The sequence below is a fragment of the Bos taurus genome, chromosome 8 (genome assembly GCF_002263795.3).
Source record: "Bos taurus isolate L1 Dominette 01449 registration number 42190680 breed Hereford chromosome 8, ARS-UCD2.0, whole genome shotgun sequence".
NCBI classification, from domain to species: domain Eukaryota; kingdom Metazoa; phylum Chordata; class Mammalia; order Artiodactyla; family Bovidae; genus Bos; species Bos taurus.
In genome coordinates, this window is record NC_037335.1 from 22953013 (window position 1) to 22974329 (window position 21317).

The window sequence follows — 21317 nt, forward strand, 5'->3', positions numbered from 1 at the left end:
TAAAAATCTTCCTTTGTTTTTCTTTAAAAAAGAAACATGAAGACTGAATACGCAACTTGATTAAAGAATGCATTTTACAATTCCTTCACCCATGTTTGTGATTTCCACATTACAAGTGTTGGGGATTTTCTCCTCGGGACTTGGAAGCGACGAACCTGAAAGAAGGACGGACAGTCTCTTGCAAGGACTGACAAGTTTATTTCTGCAGTCAAGCCTTTTTATAGAAGTAGGAACAAAGAGCGTAGAGTATACAGCCAGCAGAGCGCGTACGGGGTTAACACCTAATCAGTAAAAATATTTCAAGGACAGCGCGCTCTAAGTGACCCATGAGCTTATCCCATAACCCGTTTTCTCAAGCAACATCCTTAATATTTATTATTAAATCTTGGCGCCAGGCATAACCAAAGGCAGGAGATGTTTTTCTGCCCGGGCACATCAAGCCGGGGTATTTCTGGCCCTTCGCCATTTTCCCAAGGACATCCTCCAACCGGCTATTTTGTCCTGGGCTTCCCAACAACAAGTAAAAATATACTTTCTCTAGCCAGGTGGTGTGTTGCTCTCAGGACCTAGACATGAACATCATTAATCCAATCATTTTTGTAACGTTGATTTTTTTTAATGGAAAGTAACCTAAAAACAATAATGAGTTAATTTATAATAAAATTTTAACTATTTTAAAAATAGTATAATTAATAGTAGAAATGACTATCAATTAGCTTGAATGCTACAATGAGAGGGAGAAAAGTGGGATTCCCCCAGTAGAAGGTGGATCAAGCTGTGAGAGGATGTGAAAATAAAAGTTAACTACTTTTCATTTCAGTGCAAATTTCGTTTCAGTGCAAATGTTCGATGGATATTGGAGATGGCAATTTACAAGCAATTTCATAAAGCATAAGGTGTAACAGAAGTACTGACCAAATAGGAGGAGAGTGTAGAATGAGAAAAGGAGTTAAAACTGAGTCCCATGACCTCAGTCTTAAAAGGGAGGGAATGCCACAAAGGAAGCAGAGATGGAATGGCCATGTGTTAACTGCACAAGAGAGAATGGTGAGAAGACAGAGATGCAAAGGCGGCAACCACTTAAGACTCAATGCATTCCTGAACATGTAGATGGAAAGTGCTTCCTACTTGGAAAAGAGATGGCATGGGCCACCTTAATGAGAGCTTGCTTGGTAGAATTAATCAACAGACACCATAGTGGACAAAGTGGAAGGATGGAGAAGAGAAGGTAATAGTAATATGAATAGAAAATGGTTTTGAGATATTTGCTGTCTCATTTGAGGAGAGAATAGGGTGGGACTTAGAGTCGAAGGTGGGTTTTTTTGTTTTTTTCCTGCTCTGCAGTGTTTTCCCTTTTTGGAATATTTTGCTTATGAAGAGATTTCATGCATTTGATGCATTGAAAACACATATCACTGTTAAAGATCTGATTTACTTTAAATCATGAGATTTAGTGACACAGTGATAAAGTATCATTCTTTTGATTGCATTACAGAGTGTTGAATGTCAGGAAGCTGCTCTGTGGTTGAAAGCATTCACTGCACGGGAAACAGATGGAACTGACCTTAGTAAGAGCTGATGGGGTGGAATTAACCACCAGGAACTATACTGGGTTACGTGGCATTTAATAAGAAACAAAGTCCCAATGTCACTGTTTCCTCTGGGGATTCTCTTTAGTTCTTTCACTCTCACCAGAGTTAGAATAGCATTTGTTTTCCTTTTACCTCAATGCTTCCAACACAGTGACAGCTTTCCAAGAAAGCTGAATGGAGAAGAAAATCAATGATGAATTGAACATTATGGAAAATCATGGTACAGGCCCTTTTATGTTTCCATTTTTAGTTTCTTATTAAGCTACAACCTCAAAATGATACAGAAAGTAATTCAGAAGTAGCAAGACAACCCCTGCCCAAAAAAATACTAAATGAAATAGAACATATAAAATTACAAAGACTCTGAAATCAGGAAAGCATGAGGGCTGGTTACCTAGCATCACAGACCCTACAGCTCCACTGTGAGATGAAAATGATGATCCAAGAGGCTCAGTAGAAATGTACTCAGTCAGCTAATGATGCCTATTAGCTACTTCTATTAAGAAGGCCAATAAGTAAAGTCAATAGAAGATTCTGATGGGAGGTCTGATGGAAACTCTAAGAATACTCTTTGTGAATTCAGTGTAATTATTATGAACTCTGTGCTCATGACAGAATGGTGAACAAGACATACGCCTTTCTCCTGTGGTGGTTACTTGTCAAACACATCTAATAAATCTGTTTTCAAGAAGACCAATCCAGTACCATAAGCCAGTGTAGTTGATGTACAAAATCAAGAGGGCAGAAACAAAGGCAGAACTAGAAGTAGACACAGCCCAACTCCTCCCCAAATGAATGCTAATGATCACTGTCAAGGCCAATTTTCCTCCGTTCCTTTTCTCCAGTCCATCATCATCAACTTTTAACAGACATTTACCGTACTAAAAGCTGAAGAACGCAGTTTGAGGACACAGCAAGTATCCCAACTAGTCTCAGATACACTAGAGGTTTAGGAATGATCAGATCAGGAGTCAAAATAACAGCGATTAGAGTGCAAAGGGCTCTAATCCCTGTACTTTACCTCAGTCATACCATGTATGGTATTTAGAATAGTTTTGTTTATATAATATCATGTTCAAATTTATAATGTATTCAAATAGAAGAAAAGATACTTACCTTTATTGTTTTTCAAATTATTTTCTCCTTTAATTTACGAAACTCTTCCCCAGAAGACAGCTTGGAATTGTTACTCTTATAAAAAGAAATAGCTTAAATTCACAATGCATACTGAAACATGGATGAAGAATTCTACTCATTACTCACTTCTTTCAGCAGGTTATAACTTAAAACTGCATATTTCTATATCAGATATCTGATTTAAAATTGTTTATTTCTATATCAGATATATTTTCAGTTCTGAAAACACAGAGGTGGAAAAACCAAATGTGAAACCTCTTCTCTTGGAGGGTTTCGTTTGGAAGAGAAAGGTATAAAAGCAATAATCATGCTTAATTATTTAAGTTTCCTGTTACAATGAGAGCTAGACAAAAGGGGATTCTCCCACCAGAATCTGGTTGAGGCCTCTCGGGAAGAGGAGAAAGCTGATTAGTCTATAGAGTGCCCAAGAAACACCTAAAGACAGATTTCCCATTTCCCATTGGTAGAAGCTTATGTGGATGTCGTGCTTTAGGATTAGCGTGTAGAATGAGAAGATGACCTAAAGCTCACGAGGACCTGCCGCTCTGAAGGTTGAGGAAGTGAAGGAGGGTCTGCAAAGGGCCCAGAGGTGGAGCATCCAGTGCACTTGGGAGCCAACCTGGAGAAATGATCTCCCCAAAGCACCGGAGAAGAAAACAAAGGGCTGAGAATCAAACGGGCTGAAAGTTAAAAAATGATTTCTATGTGATATGAGATCCTGCATCGAGTCTAGACTCTGTCAGGACATACGGGTAATCAAGGAAATCACTAAACTTCCCTGAGCCTCAGTCTCCTCAAATATAAAGTGAGTGAAAATGTTCCTAGTGTTTGGAGTGTCAGAAAAAGCAGAACATTTAAGAGCACTTAGCCAAGTATCACCCACTGAGTGAGGGCTAAACAGGTAGAGCATGTTTTCTTTTCTTTGATATAAATCTAAATGGAAATAGTGAATTCTCCTACCCTCCCTCTTTCACTGACTGCAAAACAATAATAACCTAAATAAAAGTATTGAGGGAAAGTGTTTCATTGATTGTATGTAATTATATACATGATAAAATAATAATATATACATGTGTGAAAACAAAGTAATAAAGCATACTACATATATAACATACCATGCACCTATCTGCTGATTCTGATACATGGCACCACTCTGCTCCATCTCTGCTCCCCTGGGTCTGATTCGTACACTCAAATATCACAATCATTCACCGCTCCCAGTGTAGAAATCCCCAGCGTGCTCTCCTCATTCACTCTGCATAAAGGTGTCCTCTCCACTCATACAGCTGTGTCCTTCTCTATTACACTTGCTGCTGCTGCTGCTGCTAAGTCGCTTCAGTCGTGTCCAACTCTGTGCGACCCCATAGACAGTAGCCAGCCTACCAGGCTCCCCCGTCCCTGGGATTCTCCAGGCAAGAACACTGGAGTGGGGTGCCATTTCCTTCTCCAATGCATGAAAGTGAAAAGTGAAAGTGAAGTCGCTCTGTCGTGTCTGACTCCTAGCGACCCCATGGACTGCAGCCTACCAGATTCCCCATCCATGGGATTTTCCAGGCAAGAGTACTGGAGTGGGGTGCCTTTGCCTTCTCCACTCTATTACGCTTTCTGGTTGTGAATTTACCCTTAAGACAGCAAAGCCACCAACCAAAAAGCAGAACCTGAGTTAATGTTCTAGGTCTGTCAGACACTCTCTTATGACTTCACCCACTCTGCCTGAAAAGCACTGCAGGTCCAGACTGTCCAGCCTCCCAAAGAAACACAGTAAATAGAGGGAACTGCACCACAGTGAACAATGGTGGAGACACCAGGGGCTCCTCTGTGCCTCTATCTGGGCACTTTCACGTGCTGATTACACTAGGAGGAGCTTGCCTGGGTTAGGAGTCTCATTTGCTCAAAAAGCCCAAAGCCCAGGAAACATGGAGCTGAAAGTCAGCAGCAGCTTGAGAACTTGGAAGGACAACAGAGAAGTTTAAAGTGTTTGTGGAGCAGCGGCAGGGCCTCAGGATATGGAACAACACAGATGAGCTGCACTGAGGCAAGTGCTTCTCCACAACATTCCTTTTCAGAGACTGAGAAGACTGAGCGGATGCTGAGAGCACAGAAACAGAGCACGAATGCCTGGCCACCAGCTGTGTCCCCAGCATGGATGACGTTCATACCACAGCAGCCTGCAGAGTCCTGGAAGGGGCGACGGTCACTCCCATCACAACTGCAGACTTGTTTCTTCCTTAGGACCCAGCAAGTTATCACACAGCAGGGCAAGAGGTGCCTGGGGACAATGCAATCCAAGGAAGCTCTTAAATTCCATCATGGTGTCTTTGCATCTTTGAGAGACAAACAAAATCAAACAAGATTGAATAGAAGGGGCACAGACAGGGCTTTTAATACATTTAGCAACAGTGGGACAGAGCCTTCCCTGCAGGACATATGACAGTAATGTGCACACTGGAAGATCACGTTTTCTAAAAGTAACAACGATTTTTGTGGAAATTCATGTATTTAATGTGGGCAGTTTCGAAAGAGGACATTGATGGATTGATCCTCTCTCTTCTCTCCAGTTGGTACATATAGCACTGAGTAGATACTTTTAAAGATAGAGGACATTTAAAGTACATTTTAGGTTTGGAACCCTTCCAGAGGATTAGGGCCCTAACACAAGCAAAAACCATTCCTATATTACTGCTAAAAATATCATTTTGTTAACAAATGATTTCCTAAGTAATATTTTTATTTCAACCCTATAGTATTATTTTTGATGTTTAAAAGATCGAGGCTAGAAATTTAAACAAACACAACCATGTAAGATCATAAGGCTGACTCGAGTTCATTCCAGACCCTCCCTGATAAGGAGCCCCTCAAAACCGGTGCTGCTGTGCTCACTTCGGCAGCACATACACTAAACCTGCGCTGTTTCTGTCCAGGAAGCCTGTGTGCTCTTCCATCTTGGTCACACATGAGGCCTCTTCAGTGTCCATGACTAGTGGCTGGAAAAATAAAGAGCAGAGGGTCTTCACTGGACTCAGTGGACCACAGGATGAGCCATCTGGACTGGAGGTGGGAAATGAAAGAGAATGAGAGTGAGAGCAACAGGCTGACCTGAGGAGGTCTCCTGGGAGAGGTCCTTGTCGACTGAAAAATATCCAGCAGTGTGAGAGCCAGGAGTTCAGTTTTGGGGGAAGACTTCCTGAGGACTACAGGCTGGAAGACAGGCTCTCCTCAGCTCTGAGGACCTGCTCAAGGCCTTAGCGGGAGGTCAGTGTACACGTGTTTGTAGTAAAGGGGTACATGGCATCAAGCTCACATCTTGGTAGAAGGAGGCTGAGGGTCAGGAGGAACAGATGTCTCTATAAACGATGTCCGTGCTTTTCTAAGTATGAGAAGTTGCAAAAACTGGGTTCAAAAATTTTCTCTGGGAGTTATCTAACTCTCTGCTGGCCTGCTGTGTCAGTTTTCCCAGCCTCGTTCCTGATCTCCCCTCTTAACTCCTATCAGGGAGTGCTGGAGGTCAGGGACTGCAGTGGGTATAGTGACTTCATTCGTGTAGAACAAGATGGCAAATGACATTTTAGTTGTCATCCTGAAGGAGAAACATCAGAGCTAAAATGGGTAGGTGCTTTTTCTTTGTTCTTAAAACTCACTGGAAAAGTCAAGAGTTAAAACGACAAAGATTTCAGGAGTCAGTCAGCTCCTGTAGGTTTAATAACATTATTTCACTAAATTTCATTGATGAAATAACTCATAAAATCTTAAGAGTTCTTGCTGTGTGGCTTGTGGGATCTCAGTTCCCCAGTCAGGGATTGAACCCGGCCTGCAGCAGTGAAAGTATAGGATCCTGATGACTAGACCTCTAGGAAACTCTAGGAAATGCTTTCTTTTTCTTCTTCATTTGGCAGAAATATCTAGTCTACTCTAACTACACAATAGTGATTTTGTGTTTTTGATTAGAACTTAGTTCTGTTCACTCAGACCACACCCGAATCACCCCACGAAACCATAGACAGTACCCTTTGGCATTTGTAGTGGATTAGGGCCCTCTGTCGGAGAAGGCAATGGCACCCCACTCCAGTACTCTTGCCTGGAAAATCCCGTGGACGGAGGAGCCTGGAAGGCTGCGGTCCATGGAGTCCTTGAGGGTTGGACATGACTGAGCGACTTCACTTTCACTTTTCACTTTCATGCCTTGGAGAAGGAAATGGCAACCCACCCCAGCGTTCTTGCCTGGAGAATCCCAGGGACGGCAGAGCCTGGTGGGCTGCCATCTCTGGGGTCACACAAAGTCGGACACGACTGAAGCAACTTAGTAGCAGCAGGAGCAGAAGGGTCCTCTGTTGTCTCACTCTCCTGGATCTACTTATTTCGCTCATTCCTAAATATCATCTTCAATTGAACGCTTGACTTTTTTGATGGGTTCTTTAAGAAAAATCATTGTAGAGCCACCAAGGTGTTCCCTTGTATCTTTGGTACATTAGGAATAGTTCAGTTGTCAAGATTTATGTTTCTCTCTAGTTGCATGGCTGACTATAACCTAATAGTGTTAATGAGAGGACTGAGTTAAAATTTGAAAGAACTTAGAAAAGTGGCTAGTCCATTAGTAGCAAGCAATAAAATTCAGTTATTATTTTTTAATATCACAATTACTATTATCTAGAATAAGATCAGAATCTTTAAAATCATCTAATTCCTTCCTTTTAATTCCAGCTTTCCCAAACATCTTCTCAGTGCCCAGGTGTATTTATCACCTACACAAATGCTCAGCAAAGCTAGATTCCATGATCTTGCCAGAGAGGGTTATTGTTCTAACAACTGGGTTCTGCTTGTCAGTCTCTTGTGAGCTGGTGGGTGTGTCTTATTCCTTCTTTCCTTATTACTGATCACATGTGGATTATATGAAGGAAACATCAAATGACTATTATACAAAGCTGAAAGCAGTCAATGGAGCCAGGGCTTGGCCTTTATTGAGCTTCTGTCAGAAGCAGCTGTGTCCCAGCCTTTCCTTGTTCACACTGGCCTCATCCTCCCCTCTGCCACAGCCCTGTCCCCAGCTGTGCTGCACTGAAGTTTGCTAGCTCAGAATACGTCACTGTGTCAAGGGAAAACCACTTCCCTTCTTCCACATTCATGACATTGAAGACTTACATTTGCTTTTTGTCCACAAAACACATCTCCAACTGCACTTTCTAGGCAACTTGCAAAGAGAAACAAAATCTAAAGTCTTGAAAGTGATAGAGATGCAGCCCCTATGCCTTTCTTTACTTTCCTTTATCTCATCATGAATTAGAACTAGATCAGGAGCACTGAGACAAATCTTGTCCAGTAAGTCACTAAGGGAATATAGGGTATTAAAAACTAAATGAAATATTACACTCAAGTAAAGGGGAAAAGGGTATTTCTCCTGACCTACTAGCCTGGTCCTCACTGCCCTGAATTCTCAGAGGAACAGAAATGCCCATGGAATTCAGCTGGCTTAATTCAGTTAGAACTGGACATGGATCAACAGACTGGTTTCAAATCGGGAAAGGAGTACGTCAAAGCTGTATACTGTCACTCTGCTTATTTAACTTATATACAGAGTACATCATGAGAAATTCTGGGAGGATGAAGCATAAGCTGGAATCAAGATTGCCAGGAGAACTATCAATAACCTCGATATACAGGTGACACCACCCTTATGGCAGAAAGTGAAGAAGAAGAACTAAAGAGTCTCTTGATGAAAGTGGAAGAGGAGAGTGAAAAAGTTGGCTTAAAGCTCAACATTCAGAAAACGAAGATCATGGCATCTGGTCCCACAACTTAATGGCACATAGATGGGGAAACAATGGAAACAGTGGCAGACTTTATTTTGGGGGGTTCCAAAATTGCTGCAGATGGTGAGTGCAGCCATGAAATAAAAAGACACTTGCTCCTTGGAAGAAAAGGTATGACCAACCTAGACAGCATATTAAAAAGCAGAGACATTACTTTACCAACAAAGGTCCATCTAGTCAAACAAAGCTATGGTTTTTCCAGTAGTCATGTATGGATGTGAAAGTTGGACTATAAAGAAAGCTGAGCACCAAAGAATTGATGCTCTTGAACTGTGGTGTTGGAGAAGACTCTTGAGAGTCTCTTGGACAGCAAGGAGATCGAACCAGTTCATCCTAAAGGAAATCAGTTCTGAATATTCATCGGAAGGACTGATGCTGAAGCTGAAACTCCAATACTTTGGCCACCTGATATGAAGAACTGACTTATTGGAAAAGACCCTGATGCTGGGAAAGATTGAAGGCAGGAGGAGAGGGGGATGACAGAGGATGAGATGGTTGGATGGCATCACTGACTCAATGGACATGAGTTTGAATAAGCTCCGGGAGTTGGTGATGGACAGGGAAGCCTGGTGTGCTGCAGTCCATGGGGTTGCAAAGATTCAGACACAACTAAGTGACTGAACTGAACTGAATGAACAAATGAAGCTCAACCCTTGGTTCTGTGAAATAGCTTCTAATCAGAAACAACATCATCATTGAATCTCCTACCTCAAGCTCAGAAAATTTCAGTAGAACAAGTGCTCAATAGTAAAAGGGTTGAATAATTAAATCTATACTTGGTCAAATAAAAATTATTTGTCTACTAAGGCTAGGACTTCCCTGGTAGCTCAGATGGCCAAGACTTGTTCTGTGAGGCAGGACACCCGGGTTCGATACCTGGGTCCTTTTTATTTTTATTAAGGTTAAGGGAGTGCAGTTGGATTAATTCCTCCGCTTACTTGCATGAATACACATTTGCTCTTAGCGTCTGAGGGCTGCTGACACTATGGACACCTGAGGACACGGACCAGGAGAAGAGGAAGTCACCACAGAGTAACAGGGTCCTTCACACAAAGGGGAGGTCCTTCACTGCAGGGGAGAGGGAAGGGTTCTGGAAGATGAGTTTTTTCCCAACAAGTAAACAGGCCCTCCACAGAAAGGAGATTTTCAAGCCCTCAGGATTCTGAGGATTGAGCCTGCTCTCAGGGAGGGTATCCAGCAGGTTTGCAAGCAGACTCTGTCATTCTAGAGGACAGGATGAGGCTCCATGTCATCTCTCCCTTACGAGGTGCTGCTGGGAAAATACCATTGTCCTGGATTTAGAGTCTCCTCATCCATGTTCCCTGAGAAGAACCAGGATTCTGTTGGAATTATTGGCTCAGTATTGGAGGATGACAGGTCTCCATCAAGAAAATGGTGGAAAGAAAACGTGATGTCTGTAACAGTCCTGACCTCATGGTCCCCTGAAGCACAACCACAGGGACCTGCAGGAAATTGTTCTAGAAAGAACAGAAAGATGGAAAAAGATCTTGGACTTGTAATAATCAGCCTCTTCTGTAAATCAAACACTGAAGAAAACCCATCATTTGTTTTAAAGAGCTTAAATGCCAGAGTGATCTGGCAAATTCCTAATAAATACAGAAACCACAGAGCTGAGAGACACTAGATTCCCATGTAAAGTAAAAGGGGAAAATGGAGCCTAAGATAAGGGCTACAAATGTGTTCCTGGATAAGAGGAGAGCAACATTTATGCATTAGAGACAGTGAGCAATAATGTGTGTAATTACAGAAGTACATCTGACTTAAGACAAAGACTCTTCTTATTTCATTGATACATATTCACTTGGCTGGGAACATTTGAAGTTATTGGGAAATAGATAAAATTAATAGTTTAGATTCTTTTATTTGATCATATTGTGAATACTACTACTACTAAGTCACTTCAGTCCTGTCTGACTCTGTGCGACCCCAGAGACGGCAGCCCACCAGGCTCCCCCGTCCCTGGGATTCTCCAGGCAAGAACACTGGAGTGGGTTGCCATTTCCTTCTCCAATGCATGAAAGTGAAAAGTGAAAGTGAAGTTGCTCAGTTGTGTCCAACCCTCAACGACCCCATGGACTGCAGCCTTCCAGGCTCCTCCGTCCATGGGATTTTCCAGACAAGAGTACTGGAGTGGGGTGCCATTGCCTGTGAATATATACATGAAAATCAAAAAAAGGAAGTAAAAGTATATAGAAATGATTAGAAAATGAAAACTACCATGTTCCCTATTTAATGGCCTTGCTTAGAAAGAGTGGCATCAGAGAACCTACCTCAAGGTTCCACCAGACCCCGTCTCAGCCAGCCCAGCAGCAGCCTCATCTTCCCCATGGCCTTCGTGCTCTCTCTACTGATGGCCCTGGTGCTGGTCAGCTACGGCCCGGGAGGATCCCTGGGCTGTGACCTGTCTCAGAACCATGTGCTGGTTGGCAGGGAGAACCTCAGGTTCCTGGGCCAAATGAGGAGACTCTCCCCTCGCTTCTGTCTGCAGGAGAGAAAAGACTTCGCTTTCCCGCAGGAGATGGTGGAGGGTGGCCAGCTCCAGGAGGCCCAGGCCTTCTCTGTGCTCCACGAGATGCTGCAGCAGACCTTCAATCTTTTCAACACAGAGCATTCCTCTGCTGCCTGGGACACCACCCTCCTGGAGCAGCTCCGCACTGGACTCCATCAGCAGCTGGACGACCTGGACGCCTGCCTGGGGCAGGTGATGGGAGAGGAAGACTCTGCCCTGGGAAAGACGGGCCCCACACTGGCCATAAAGAGGTATTTCCAGGGCATCCATGTCTACCTGAAAGAGAAGGAATACAGCGACTGTGCCTGGGAAATTGTCAGAGTGGAAATCATGAGATCCTTGTCTTCATCAACCAACTTGCAAGAAAGGCTAAGAGTGATGGATGGAGACCTGAACTCACCTTGAGATGACTCTCACTGACTAAGTTGCCACATCATCCTTGTATACTCACCTGGGGTCATTTCAGAGGACTCTGAATTCTGCTTTAGCCTCCAAATTTATTGAATTAACTCAGCCAATACATGTCAGTAGTAATAAGCAAGATATATTACTTTTATATCCATAAAAGTAATCAAGTACAGGGATATCACTCCACAAGCGATGACGGCCCTGATGTTATTTATTTATTCTTTATTTAGTTAATGTAGTATTTTATCTCATCATATTTATATTTTCATATAAAAGATGTGTATGTTTACATTGTAGTAACATTTAGAAAATATATTTCCCTATTTCATTAAAATTGTTGTTTTACTTATTAAATAGTTATCAAGATAAATTTCTTGAGTTTTTATTTTGAAAACCTAAATCCTTATTTTGTCTACATATACCTATCACAAAATAGTATTTGTTCACTTTATACTGTGGAACATTTCTATTATTTTCTGGGAAATGTTTGTCAAAAGGTGAAATTCTGAGAGTTTTCTGTGGGTGCCATTGTTAGGACCCTGAGTTTTTCCTCAGGGAGCCTCGGGTAAGGAATTAAGATCCTCTAAGCTGTGGAGGGTGCCAAAAAAAAAGTTAGAAAGGAAATTATGAAATTGTAGAAAAAGGTTAGTCTTGCTGTCATAGGCATAACCAATTTATACCCACTGATTAAAGAATGGTTGATAGACATATCTGAGGGAAGCAGTCACCTCCTGCTGGAAAGCTGATGCCATACGGTGTGGACTGGCTGCTCCTGACTCCTATTACTCTGCCTCCCACCTTCTCCTCAGCACTGCCTTACTGAGCAATTCATTCCCTTACACAATACCTTCACTGCCTCCACACAGGAGCTCTGTTCTGTGCTGGTTTCTTCTAGCTGCATGGTGTAGTCAGAGTGGAAGCCCAAGTGAAAGGAGAGTCCTAGAAATTCCAAAACCTCTGAATCCCAGCTCTGCTATTTACCAACAGTGTGACCCTGAAAAATCTCACAAACACAACAGGTCAGTTTCCTCATCTTTCATTTGAGGACAATAAGAGTAGTTTTCACAGGCTTACAGTTTGGATTCAATGAGTCCATATCACACAAGAGGCATCAAGCACTCCTGGCAGAAATCATCAGGACAGTGAGAATCACGGAGTGGCTGCCCTCAGGGAGGAGACAGGACAGCCACCCTGAGACAGTGACTGGAGGGCAGCATGGAAAGGTGCTGGCCCCTGACAAAGGTATTTTCTTTTCCACTTGGGTGCTAGTTTCACAGTGCTCTCAGTGTGAGAATGTTCCTTTGCTGTATGCTGAAGAGCATTCCAATTTCTGGGTTTCATACTTTTAAAAGCATTCCTATGAGTTCATAAAAAACTCTTTGAGAATGATGAATTAGTAGAAAATACTTGATCTAACATAAATACGATACTGGGCAAAGAATAGAGATCGCATATCAGTGCAGATAATCAAACATAGGCAGAGGAAGGAAGGAAAGAGCAGGGGCTGTGAAGTGTGTGGTTCTGATCTCCAGTTCTGGGCTGTCCCAGGTTGGATCCTAGTTCTCCTTTCCATAAAATCCTTTGTCCATACTTGCTGGCAATGTCACCTCCTGGAGCCTCTGTTTTGCTACTGAAAGAACAAAACCCAACAAATGGTTCAGAAGCCAGTTTTACCTCTTCTCATACTAAAGAAGTGAGAAACATGATTAATGAATGAAGTGCTTGATTTTCGGCAACCTCCAAGGAGACTCACACCAAGGGCCACCTTCCAGGATTGCTGCTGCTAGTACCCTTGTCCCCAGGGCAAGCCACTGCTGACCCACACTTCCATAGGAGACTCCAACCTTAGGAGGTAGGTCTGGTTCAGTCTCCTGTGGGGTCACTGCTCCCTTCCCCTGGGTCTTGGTGCATGCAAGATTATGTTTGTCCCCTGCAAGAAGAGTCTCTCCCACAGTCCTGTGGAAGTCCTATAATCAAATCCCATTGGCCTTCAGAGTCAGATTGCCTAGGGATTCCCAGTGCCTTTGCAGGCTTGCAAGCATGGCATGAGGCTCAGAACCTTCACACCAGTGGGAGAACTTTTCTGGTATTATTGTTTTCCGGTTTGTTGGTTTCCCATCTGGCAGGTATGGGATTTATTTTTATTGTGCTTGAGTGCATCCTGGATCTCGTTGTAGTTTCTTCTTTGTGTTTGGACGTGGGGCATCCTTTTTCGGCAGGTCCAGAATCCTCCTCTGGATGGTTGTTCAACAGCTAGTTGCGATTTCGTTGCTCTTGCGTGAGGAGAGAAGTGTATGTCCTTCTACTCTGCCATCTTGAACCAGAAGCTAAGCCAAAACTTTGATATTTGACCAGTTGAAATACGCTAAACTATCTCATTCACACCCACCATATATTTATTCACCACCATGGATGTACGTGTGGCTGAGATTTGAACAGGGTGTTAATTACTGGAAATAGGTATGTTGTCTGTCTTCAAATAGTATGATTTTCTAAGAAAGATTTTAAAAATCAGTATGTCAATCTGCTGCACAGAAAATATTGTTATTGAGGTATATCCAAGTTCCTGCAGTAACAAGCCAGGGTTCATTTATAAAAATTGATCAACAAAGATCCCACCAATTTATACATTTCATTCACCATATTTCAACCTTTATTATTTTAAGAATTTCCTATAATCTGTACTTTTCAAGATCAAAGTCTTTCTTTTCATTTTAAACTCCCGTTCCCCACACACATCCTCCATCAGGACCTTCTAACTGAGAGTCCCTTAAATGGGGAGGAATTGACTCCCCAGAGCAGGAGCAAGTCTCCATTTCCTATTCCCACCCAGCATCGTGCACAATGGTAGGATACTACTGGTCCTCAGGGCTGTCAATAAAGTGTAAGTGTAATAATGATAATAATAATAATGATAAGCTTAAAAGAATTTTACCAGTTAAACTGTTTGAAAATGACAATCTTGCTGCATTTTTTTGTTTTTATTTTTTGTGGGTTACTCTTGTCTTCTCAGGTGACCAGTATCTTTGTTATCTGGGCATCTCTTTAGTTTTCCCTCAAGTTTAGTCCAGTCAATTTTTCTGTTCTATGCTACTGTTTTCTCAGCTTTAAAATAAGGATATGGGAGTGGATATATGTGTCTTATAGCTGGTTTACATTGTTGTACAGCAGAAACCAGCACAACATTGTAAAGCAATTATTCTCCAATTAAAAACAAAATAAGGATAATGAGAATATTATACTCCATTCAATATACCATCTCATGTTATGTACTCTATATGATGTTAATATAACAACTTACAGAATTATCTTAAATGAGTAGATTATATAAAGCATCAGGGCCACATTAAACATGTGAGAGTTGTTACTGTGACAACAGTGTGTATAAAGGTGTATACAAAGTTTTCGCCATTATTTCATGTCTACCCTAAAGATGATTATGCCTTATCTGTGCCTTGCTCAACTCTAATTTTTAAAGCAAAAGCTCTACCTCTGCAAATTAGAATAAGTTAATCTTTTCTGCTGCTGCTGCTAAGTCGCTTCAGTCGTGTCCAATTCTGTGCAACCCCATAGACGGCAGCCCACTAGGCTCCTCTGTCCCTGGGATTCTCCAGGCAAGAACACTGGAGTGGGTTGCCATTTCCTTCTCCAATGCACGAAGGTGAAAAGTGAAAGTGAAGTTGCTCAGTTCTGCCTGACTCTTAGTATTGTACAAAACATATCTACACATTTTGAAATTTTACTAGCAAATAAAATAATCACATGACTGTACCAAGCACACCATGATATTTAGTGGGCATCAAATCAATATGCAATCAGTGCATTTGGCATATAAGATGCTTATTAGGTAGGAAATGGTATATTAAGTGTAAACCTACATTATGCTGACATAAAAAACATCTTGATTATGAATTTTAAAGCACTTATCTGTATGAAATGACATTTTTAAAAAGTTAATAAAACTCTCCAATGCAAAATTATGTATAGATTTGAAGCTTAACATAAGATCCTTAGTTAAAGGAAATGAGAAGAAAAAAAGATATTGCAAATTGAGATGAATTATTTACGGTAGCTACTGGGTCATAAGTTTCTCAAATATGGCTTTCCCTCAATTGAACTGAGATGAACAAAGAAGTAATTTTTAAAACATTATAGATGATTTTGCTTCCACTGAATCCAGGAACTTAAAGTTTTGTTTTAGCATAAGGAATATTTAGACTTGGTGTGAGTTTTAGACCTCTTTATACATTTTAAATATTTGCAACTCTTGAACGTTGCAGGAGAAATTAACCATTTATATTAAGTAAAATCATTTCCCTTTCCCCAGGGCCTCCTGTAAGTCTCAGTCTTGTCCTCAAGTCTTCCCACTGGATGGTCCCAATATCTAGATTACTGTCCAGAATGTAGATGCCTTTCCCCTTTCCCCAAATTAGTTTTTTTTTTTTTTTCCCCAAGAAACAACCTGGAATCTGAAAATGTGCCACAACATGCTGAGATTTCCAGCCATCTGTCAAGGCATAAATGGGCACCCGTGTAAACTGCTCTGGCTAAAATCTCCCCCCAGGAAGGGGAGGATGGACTCAGGGGCAGGTGCAGAAATCAAGTTCTAAGCCAAACCCCTGCAAAGCTCTCCTGGGCCATCTGGCCCAAAAAGGAAGGTTCCTCACTGCTTCCGAGGCCCCAGGCTCTCCCTGGGCCCAGAAGCACCTAGCTCAGATGCAGGCTCCTACCTAAACGGACTCCCCGGTTCTCCCAGTGGACGTGGAGCTGGAGTTCGAGGCACTGGACCTGGAGACAGGTCTACTGAGCGAGAAAGGCCAGTTGCTCTGTTACAGGGAGTTCTGTGGTGCCCTCTCGGTCGCTGCTGCTAAGTCGCTTCAGTCGTGTCAGACTCTGTGCGACTCCATAGACAGCAGCCCACAAGGCTCCCCTGTCCCTGAGATTCTCCAGGCAAGAACACTGGAGTGGGTTGCCATTGCCTCCGGTCACTGGGGCACAGGAAAGGCAGATTTGAGCATCTTGGTGAGCTGGAGCCGTGGGACTGAATTTCACTGAAGTGCTGATATGGGGGATTCCTGGTCTCTCAGAAGGAAGCAGTGGTGATGATCACCATTCTCCAGGGCTGGAGAACATCACCCTCCGTGCCATCAGGGAAGGGGTTGGCATCTGGTGAGCTTGGTGATGCTGCAGATGTTGGGCTGTGCCAGCCTTTATCAAGCCGTTCCCAGCCCCTTCCCACAAATAAGATCTTTAAATAGGTCAGAATTGTCACTTTCGGCACTTTTTAAAATTTTGTCTCCACTGAAAAACTTTTCCCTTCTATTCTGGGCATCAGAGAATGTCACAGCTTCGATGCTTCCTTTGTGTTATTACACTGGAAATGAAATACACTCATGGAAAAGTCTCAATCCAAAAGGAAATATTCATCTATATAAGTCAACTCAGCTTGAAAGAAAGACCTGAGCCTCAATCTCTCTTCTTTAGTCTAAAAGAAAATTTAGAGGTGTGATTCCATACTCTATTGTGAAATTTTTTAAATTGCACCAATTTTTAAATTGCCATATGTCTCTGCATTTCCTTTTGAAGTGTCTAATACATAAGGTTTGAATTCTTCAGTTATTTACAGGGCTATAGCTCCTGTTTTCTGGTGGTCTAGAGATAATAGTGGCATATTAACGAACATGGGTTAATTTGTAGCATTCTCTTCATTCTCTCATTAAAGTGTGCTGACCACATACACAAATGTGACAATGTGCTTGGCGATGTGGATTCCAGGAGTGTCAGGAGGGGATCATAACTGCTCTCCTGGGAGCAGGGGAGAAGACTTTGGAGGCAGGACGAGGAGGAAGGAGGCAGCACGTGCTCAGAGCAGCTGAGGGCCAGTACTCAGAGCTGATGAAGAGGAGGGACTGGGAGCAGCAGGAAGCTACTCTCACAGAATCAGGGGCTCCTGAGTGTAGCCGACACCAGATGTTCATTTCATCTTCTAAAACATCCAGACAACTATAGTAGCAGTCACAGAGGACAGTCCTTTATTTATAATACAAAGTTTGCAAATTAGCCTGAGAATGTGGAACTCAGGCAATGATAGCAATCTTTCATATCAATATAAGCAATAGTAACCTCTTTACTCCACCCTCAGTCCAAGCAAGAGCAGCTTTGACTGCAAGTTCCTTAACACAGTCAAGGGTCTGCGTGTTGAATCCCTAAGTGTTCATTCTAGGAGAGGGAAAGCCCGCAGGACTGTGAAGAGCCCAGGAGCCCAACTTTCCTCCCTTTTGAGCAGGGCCTTGTACATAGTGGAGAGAAATCCTACAGCACTTGAAGTACTTTGCTGAGGAAGAGATTCTAGAAAAGTTTTCCACTCTCCTAGAATTCTGATGTCTTGTTCCTGGTCAGGGAACTAGAGCCTACAGTCTACAACCAAGACTTCCCATGCCACAAGTAAAGATCCTATCTGACGCAAGGAATATGGTAGATCCAGCATGCCGCAACTAAGACCTGGCACAGCCTAATAAATACATAAAATAAATGCATTTAAAATTCTTAAAAAACCCAAGAAGCCCAACCCATCAATGTGATCATAACACAAGGAGAGATATTAGGGAGATTAGGGTTACAATCAATAAAATTGTTATCATTTTTAATATCATAATTATTGTTACCTAGATTAAGATCAGGATCTTTTGGAATCATTTCATTCCCTTTCATTCTAGTTTTTTCAAAGCAACTTCTCATTGCCCAGGTGGATTTGTCACAGATGCACAGCAAGGCTGGTCTCCTTGACCCTGTGAGAGAGGGTTAGTGTTCTAGCAATGGGAGTTCTGATTGCTGTCTCCCATGAGCTAGTGTGTGTGACTTCTTCCTTTTCCCCTTATACAGACCACATATGGATTAAAGGAAAGAAAAATCAGGTGGCTGGTCTTACAAAGCTGAGGGCAGTCCAGGGACTCAGGACTTGGCCTTCGTTGAGCTTCTCTTAGAGGCAGCCATGTCTCAGCCTTTCTGTTGTTCATATTGACCTGATCCTTCCCCTCTGCCACAGCCTAGGCCCCAGCTATGCGGGACTGAAGTTTGCTAATCCAGAATACATCATGTGTCAGGGAAGCCACTTCCTTTCTTTCATATTCATGACATTGAGACTTACCCTTGTTTCCTAGTTGCCCACAAAACAACTGTGGAATTTTACTTTCTAGTAAAATTGCAAAGAGAAACAAAAAAATCTAACCTCTTGAAAGTGATGCAGCTCCTCGGGCTTTCTTTAGTTCCCTTTCTTGTTCTCACCTCATCCTGAATTACAACCAGAGAAGGAGCAGTGAGATGAATCTTGTCCAATAAGTCACTAAGTGAATATAAAAAGTTTAAATTAAAAATTACACTCAAGGAAAGAAGGCTATTTCTCCTGATCTAATATATTGGGTCTCAATGCCTAAATTCTCAGAGGAGACAGAGAGAGAGGAACAGAGATGCCGGGTGGAATCAACTGCCTGAACAAACAACTGTAACTCACTAGATTCTGTTACATAAGCTTCCACAAGAGACAACACCAGCACTGAACCTCCTTCCTCCAGCTCAGAAACTCTGAGCAGAACAAGTGTTGAACATTTTAATTAAAAGAGTTGAATAATAGAAACTATACTTGGCATAGTAGATATTATTTATCTGGGAAAAGCAAAATGACTGTGGTTGGAAATTCCTTCACCAGCTTACACAAACACACTTTTGCCCTCAGCATCTGAGCACTGCTGATATTTTGGACATCGGGGGAAACGGGTCAGAAGAGGAAGTCAACACCGAGAACTTGGCTCCTTCAAAGAAACACTCCAGGGGAGAGATGGGTTCAGGAAGAGATTTATTTTCCCAACAAATAAACAAGCCCTCCACAGAAGGAGATTTTGAGGCCACAGGATGTGGTGAGCCTGTGCGCAGGGAGGGAGTCCAGCAGGTGAGAAAGGGACTCTGTCACTCAGAGGACAGGGGGTGGCTCCATGTGATCTCTCCCTTCTGAGTGAGGTGCTGCTGGGGAAATACAATTATCCTGGATTTAGAGACTCCTCACCCATGTTCCCTGAGTAGAACCAGGATTCTGGTGGGGGTATTGGCCCAGTCTGTGGAGGATGACAGGTCTCCAGCAAGAAAATGGTGGAAAGAAAGGGTGATGTCTATAATGGCCCTGATTTGTGGTTCCCTAAAACAGAACCACATGGACCTGCAGGAACGTGTTCTAGAAGGAAGAAAAACTCATGGACTGATAATAATCAGCCTCTTCTCTAAATCAAACACTAAGGAAAACCCATCATTTGTTTCAAAGAGATCAAAAGCCACAGTGATCTGGTAAACCCCTAAATAAATACAGAAACCATAGGGCTGAGGGAGCCTGGCTTCCTAGGTAAAGTGAGAGGGGAAAATGGAGCCTAAGATGAGGGCTACAAATGTGTTCCTGGACAAGAGGAGAGGAACATTTATGCATGAGAGACAGGGAGCAATATGTGTGTAATTACAAATGTACTTCAATTCTAACATAAGACGAAGACCTTCTCATTTGATGATAAATATCCATTTGGATAAGCATGTCTGAAGTTACTGGGAAAAGGTAAAATTAATAGTTTAAATTGATGACAATTTCTTTGACCATATTCAGAATACATAACAGAAAACCAAAATAGGAAGTAAAAGTGTATAGAAATGATTAGAAAATGAAAATTACTGTGTTCCCTATTTAATGGCCTTGCTTAGAAAGAGTGGCATCAGAGAACCTACCTCAAGGTTCCACCAGACCCCGTCTCAGCCAGCCCAGCAGCAGCCTCATCTTCCCCATGGCCTTCGTGCTCTCTCTACTGATGGCCCTGGTGCTGGTCAGCTATGGCCCGGGAGGATCGCTGGGCTGTGACCTGTCTCAGAACCACGTGCTGGTTGGCAGGAAGAACCTCAGGCTCCTGGGCCAAATGAGGAGACTCTCCCCTCGCTTCTGTCTACAGGAAAGAAAAGACTTTGCTTTCCCCCAGGAGATGGTGGAGGGTGGCCAGCTCCAGGAGGCCCAGGCCTTCTCTGTGCTCCATGAGATGCTCCAGCAGACCTTCAACCTTTTCAACACAGAGCGCTCCTCTGCTGCCTGGGATACCACCCTCCTGGAGCAGCTCCGCACTGGACTCCATCAGCAGCTGAACGAACTGGATGCCTGCCTGGGGCAGGTGATGGGAGAGGAAGACTCTGCCCTGGGAAGGATGGGCCCCATACTGGCCATGAAGAGGTACTTCCAGGGCATCCATGTCTACTTGCAAGAGAAGGAATACAGCGACTGCGCCTGGGAAATCGTCAGACTAGAAATCATGAGATCCTTGTCTTCATCAACCAGCTTGCAAGAAAGGTTAAGAATGATGGATGGAGACCTGAACTCACCTTGACTGATTCTTACTGACTAATCCACATCACCCTTGCACACTCTGGTGTTGTCATTTCAGAAGACTCTGGTTTCTTCTTTAGCCACCAGATTTATTGAATTAGTTCAGCCAATACATAGTAATACTGTATTCATAAGCAAGTAGATATAAAAGGGGTATCAGTCCATAAGCAATGACTTTTTGATGTTATTTATTTATATTTTATTTATTTAATGTATTCCTTTATCTCAATATTTTATATTTTCATATAAAATATATATATATGCTTACATTGTATTAAAATTTGGAAAATATATTCCCCTTTCTATTTCATTAAAATTGTAATTTGTTTTATTTATTAAATACTTATCAAGGTAAACTTCTTGAGTTTTTTTTTATTTTGAAAATCTAAATCCTTATTTTGTCTATATATACCTATCACAAAACGGTGTTTGTTCCCTTTATA

The 21317-nt window shown here is 42.4% G+C and overlaps 2 protein-coding genes across 2 annotated transcripts; both read left to right on the forward strand.

The window, feature by feature from the left end:
* Positions 1-10706: 10706 nt before the first annotated feature.
* Positions 10707-11468, forward strand: LOC100298530 (interferon omega-1). The gene has a single exon (XM_059889370.1). It carries the CDS (start codon positions 10881-10883, stop codon positions 11466-11468), a length of 588 nt encoding a protein of 195 aa, XP_059745353.1. The 5' UTR covers positions 10707-10880.
* An 8595-nt stretch (positions 11469-20063) lies between these two features.
* Positions 20064-21098, forward strand: LOC100298573 (interferon omega-1). The gene has a single exon (XM_010807765.4). The coding sequence runs from the start codon at positions 20288-20290 to the stop codon at positions 20873-20875; it is 588 nt and encodes a 195-aa protein (XP_010806067.1). The 5' UTR covers positions 20064-20287; the 3' UTR covers positions 20876-21098.
* The last annotated feature ends 219 nt before the right edge of the window (positions 21099-21317 follow it).